The 5,634-nt window shown below is 52.6% G+C and overlaps 1 protein-coding gene across 1 annotated transcript; it reads right to left on the reverse strand.

The window, feature by feature from the left end:
• Nucleotides 1-1,906: 1,906 nt before the first annotated feature.
• Nucleotides 1,907-4,518, reverse strand: COCMIDRAFT_107592 (uncharacterized protein; the record flags this gene model as incomplete). Its single annotated transcript, XM_007694390.1, has 2 exons — nt 1,907-3,997; nt 4,051-4,518. 2 exons carry the CDS (start codon nt 4,516-4,518, stop codon nt 1,907-1,909), a joined length of 2,559 nt encoding a protein of 852 aa, XP_007692580.1.
• Between the last annotated feature and the right edge of the window lie 1,116 nt (nt 4,519-5,634).

The following is a 5,634-nucleotide window of genomic DNA, read 5'->3' on the forward strand; positions in this document are numbered from 1 at the left end:
CGATCTGTGCTTCCGTGCAAGCACTGATCAGTGTTGGCACGATAAAGGTGTCACGGGGGTGAATCAACTTGCAGCTGCAATACTATGGTGAGGAAGCGGATTGATTGTCTTGTAGCTTCTATCGTGTCGAGTATCTACAGCTCCTACGCGCACGGGCCAATAGGCGGTGACAACGCCTCTGCCAGTGCCCGTGTCGACCAATCAGTGTCGCGGATCAGTAGGACTCAAAGTCGAGTCCTAATTGATTCCAACAAATAACTACTATATAATTTTTTACTATAGCTTAAGAAAGTAGTAGGCTATACTTAGTAAGTTTTTCTATATATTTTACTAGCTTAGATTCTTATAGTAGAGTAAGTAGTTAGTATTTTTTAGTAGCTACTATACGCGACGTTGTTTTATTTTAGTACTAGCGCGTTAATATTAAAACTTTAATACTAAACTCTTTTATAGCTATATAGTATAAAAGTTAACCTTCTAGACTTTATAAATTAATTACTATAATTACTTTTATAAGAGCTATTATAGTAGTAGAGATATCACGTGTTGAAAATGGTGGGTTGATATTTTGGGTGGGGCAGATAGTGTTGCATTGGCTGATTGTTGCATTGGGTGAGCACGGACAGTAGCGCCGAGTCTCGGCACCATGTGGGGAAAGCCAACCACCGGCCTTTGTACCCACCACTGCTCAACCTCAACCTATTTGGGCTATACAGGCACTCGAAAGCGTGATTGCCTGACAATATCTGGCTAGTTGCCTTCCAAATGCTGATCATCACACTAACTACTAGCACTCACTCGAACAGCCAGTCATGGCTTTACCAAAAGTAAAAAAAGGCCATCGAACCGCACTACTCTGACGCAGGATGTCTCCCTTCAAGAAACCGCGAAGCCAATGAAAGACTTCCATGAGCCTGGCGACTCATAGATTTCAAATTCTAACCACAACACCAAAAAAGCCGAGCCAGAAGCATCTCAAAGCACTTTGGACGACGCACTAGAGCAACTAATGGTCAACATGGTTGTGGATGTATGTCTAGCGGAGAACTCCATCGGCTAGATACAAAAAACACATTTACTATTAATGACATACCAGCATGATGCTGACCCATGTTTCTTCCAGCAACGCAAGCACCTCGCAGTCCGTAGGCAAGACATTGCTGAAGACTACATTGAGCGACGCGCAGTAGTCATAGACGACATCCACATAACCTTTGGCGACTTATAACAAGGAAGCGTGCGTGTCGTCGGCAACATGGCTTCGCTTCACAACCACTCGAACTAACGAGAATCACAGATCAGCAGCTCACAAGCGCAACTCAAGCGCCTCGAGGATCTGTTAGCACAGAAAGTCAACATCGAAGCTGCAATGGTGAAGCAGCTGGTCAGTCTGCACAAGACACACGATGCCCATTTGCGCCATCTTGAGACTGTCATTATTCGAAGACTCCACAACATGAAATGAGCGAAACTCGCATTATTTATCCCAAGAAAAATTGCAACAATAAGGCGCGAAAGTCGGGAATCCACATAAAAAAAGCATCATCAAGGTTGACACTTCCACTCGCTATACCTACCTACATACATACACATATACATATGGAATTAAATGTATTGCCTAATATCGTTCAAAAGGTATCATAGAAACCAAAACACCCTGACACTTCAGTATTGTCCTTTGCCCAACAAACAAACAGAAAATGAAGCAAGTAGATGACGACCGCTCTTTTTGAGAAAAAGGGAAAAAAAAAAGAAATAGGCGTGAGAAAACACCATGTTGAAAACCCCCCGCTTTGGGAAAATAGTAAGAGTAAACAAAAAAGGACAAGTCTATGCAACGCTTCATGCAAAAAGATTTGCGCACATTGCGTCTTTAATGAATCCAGAAACGCCAATGTCATGCATGTCACCTTCTGTACTCTGGTAACGCCTCACTTTGTCTTCTACTGCTCTCGGGTAGATCCTGTCGACTTCGGATCGGGCGGACTGCTTCAACAAGGTACTCGTCATCGTCATTCAGCATAGGCGCTGAAGGAGCCAAATGCGAGCTCGTTAGGGCGTGAGGTGGCAGGGCAGAGGGAACATTCGAAGGGCCGCCTTCGTCGTCATGGTCTGTAGGCGGCGCACTTCTTTCCATTTCCAGTCTTCGTCGTTGCAACTCCTGCTTGTCGTCTGTGGGCTCCAGGTGTGAGGACGACGAGGACATGTACTGTGGTGCAGAGCCATGTGGTGGCAGAGGAGGAAGAGGTTTGGACGAGTCGTCTCCATTGCCATTGGCTGAGGATGCTTGATGCTCTAAGCGTAGAGTATGCGAAGATCCGGTTGCGGAAGTTTTTGTTTCGTCGTCACCAGTGTTTGTAGCCCGGCGTTGCAATGAAGCCGCTGTTGGCAAGTGCGAAGACATTGCCTGTGACGATGTAGCCCGAAATGGCGGGGGAGGGTGAGCTGGAGTTGACGAAGATGAACTCGCTACATAGGAAGGATGAGGATCGTCTTCCTCGGGTAACACGGGCGCCGAAGCTGGTATGCCTTGTCGCTCGCCAACTAGAGGCCAGGATGGACCAGCAGCGCCTGGTGGTTGAGAAGGTAACAGGCGCTCCTCTGCTCGCCGTAATCGCTCCTTTTCCGATATCCCGTGCTCTTCCTCAGGTACGCTTCTTGGCACTGAGAAAGCAGTACTTGCGCCTGCGCCGTGTTGTTCATACCCAGGAACACTGTCGTAGCCCTGGTCGTAGCCGTAATCATAATATTGGCCGTGTTCGTCGTGGCCGTAATAATATGGGTCATATCCCTGCTCATCGTTTGGATCACCGTAACCTTGGTGATGAGAGCCGTTGTAGGCATCGTTGTGACCCGAGTAATTTTGTGTCTGCTTCCTTTTCCCGTTACGATCACTGTCTTTTGTGCCAATAATGACCTCGAACAAAGCGGATACAATACCCTTCTCACGCCGTATTTGGTCCGTGTCCACAAAGACACCACCCCAAGTTGAAAACATGCTGCCCGAGGCATCGTCACCTGCCGTAGCGGAACCACCAGCGGCCGACGGTACGTTGACTAAGCCAGCGTTTGCGACCATTCGGTCAAGACCAGTCAGCTTACCCTGGATGTCGACAACCACCTCGACGTAGTACTTGAATGAGATCATCGCGCCTGGAACGTTTGATATCGTCGGAAAAGCCTCGTCGGGTACGCGCACAGAGCATTTTATCTCGGCCGTCAGAGTCCTGGGATCAACAAAAAGAGGTGCAAAAGACTGACACAAGTCTTTGCGGAAAGTATGACTCGAGCCGGCAGACGAGAGGGACAAGCCACCGAGGCCGGTTCTGGATTTTGGATAGTAGTCCTCCGATTTGGTCTTATCTCCTTTGCTATTCGCAACCACCGGAAGTGCAGGGTGCATGTCGACTCGTGCAAGGCGATACAAGGTAATTATGATGCCCTTCAAACTGCGGATGTGTTTTGTGTGGTTGACTGTGACTTTGATTGGTATTTGATCACCCCTCAGAAAACCTCCCTTGAGTACATCAATCGTTGCCGTAATGGTCTTGCCTTTGGGGTTCGTCCGGCTGCCAGCTTGCGAAGGCGATCCGTCTGTGACAGTGTTGATTGAGCGAACGCCATACTCTGTTCCAGAAGCGTTTCCACTGCTTCTTTGGCTCCCGTAGCTCACGTCGCTTGGCGAAGGACTCCGGGCACCTTCCGTCTCATCGGCGATGGTAGATCGGTCCAGAGCGGATCCGCCTGGCAGCGGATTTGTAGCGTCGGGTGTTTGTGGTACTACTCCTCCTTCTGCTGGCCGTTTTCGCGGGGGCTTGTTGCGTGTTCTTCTGGATATAGGCTCAAGTGAGATGACGCGGGGTTTGAGCTGGGGAACGGGCGCAATGTCGATTGTGTCGGTGAGGTAGACCTTGGTGTCGCACGAAGCGGTTGGGGATATTGTGGTGGGGCGGGTCAGGGTAGCATTAAGCATGTAAGATATAGTTCCGCGCTCAAACTGCATTCTACAATTAGCAAGCGCGTCGGTTGGTGCACGTTAGGACGGCTTACGTCGATGCTGCTGGGCAAGCCCTTGGAGGGGAATTCAAGCTCAAAGTTGAAGTGGTATATACCTTCGGCTAGCCTGCCTTCTCCGCACAAGACGACCTCGTCCTCGAAGAGGGAGACGAAGCCATTGCCAAAGTAGCTGCCTGCCTTGTTCGCCCTGCCGTTACCGACGCTGGAGCAGTAGTTTTTGTAGGCGTCGCCGGGGGTGTTTGGGTTCTTGAAGACTTGGGCATAGCCGTGCAGGGAGACGACCAGGTGGGTGATTCTTAGCGGCTTGACAATCTTGATGATGACGGTGCCGCTGATGACATCGCCGGGCGTGTAGTGGCGGTGGGGGTCGTCGGACTGGATGTAGAACTCGGTGTAGTTGCGCGACTTGGAGGACAAGGGCGACTTGAAGCGGGACAGAAAGGACCTGGCGGAGACTGGCGAGGACGGCGTGGCGGAGGAGCGTGTCTGGCTGGAAGTCATACTCCGTGTGGTGCGCGCATTGTGCGGCCGCCCGCGAAGTCTGTGTGTCTGCGGTCTAATGGGCGGTAGCAGCCGGCCAGGGGGGTGGGCGGGCGAGGGGCCAGGAGGTTGCGGCGAGAATGGGATGGAGGGGTCGAGGGCGGCAGCAGAGAAAAAGGGACTGCAGCAGTGACAGGGGACGCGCTCAGGTCGAGGACATATGGCGTATGCGTGCGTGCGCGAGCAGGAGCAGGAGCGGCGGCGGCAGCAGCAGCAGCAGTGGCTTGGGGAGTGGCGCCCTCGACGGCGACGCGCAATCGTCTCAGGTGGACGGGGGGCTGTGGCGCGGCGGGTTGCGTGTGGGATTGATTATTATGATTATGGCTGTGATGGCAGACTGGATAGCGCGAGGCTGCAGTCAGCATTGCGGACAGCAGCAGTGAAGGGCAGGAAGAGCGGTATGCTGCGGAGGCATCGCGGGACCCACGCGGGGAGGGAGGGAGCGAGGGCGAGCGAGGGCGAGGGATGGTGGCAGTGCTCTCTAGCGTCGCCGTGGGCAGTCGGGCAGTCGAGCCCGACGAGCACGGTGCGGCCACATGGCATGCATACACAGTAGTGCTTGAGTACTTGTATGCCCATGTGTACTATGTACCGTGCAGCGTGCAGTGCTCTCTATACCATACCACCCACACATACACGGAACATGGTGGGGTAGCCGGCTGCAAAGACTGGACGGATGGATCGTCGCTCTTACGTACCGCCTGGATCGCTGCACAAGGCTTGTTCAGAGCCGCACTGCTCTTGGCGCAGTACAGTGTCGTCGAGCCGGCGTGCCAAGGAGGGGGAGCATACATACAGTACGTGTAGTGTACACAGTAGTCTGCGCTGCGGCGTGTCTGGTGGGCGAGGCGAGGCGGACGGCTTGGGGCTCTCGACGCTTTGCTGCTTTGCGGGCGGCTACCAGCTGCTATTTGATGCCAGACACTGCTGCACCGCTGCCCTCTCTACCCGAGACTGAACTAGGCCGCCCTCCTCAGCCTGCACGCCATCCATGCCTGCACCTGTCTGTCCGTGTGTGTGTGCGTGTGCACTTGCAAATACGCCGGCCCAGCTTCCCCGTCCATCGCATCCCCCCCC

The sequence above is a fragment of the Bipolaris oryzae genome, assembly GCF_000523455.1.
Source record: "Bipolaris oryzae ATCC 44560 unplaced genomic scaffold scaffold_214, whole genome shotgun sequence".
Taxonomy (NCBI): Eukaryota; Fungi; Ascomycota; class Dothideomycetes; order Pleosporales; family Pleosporaceae; genus Bipolaris; species Bipolaris oryzae.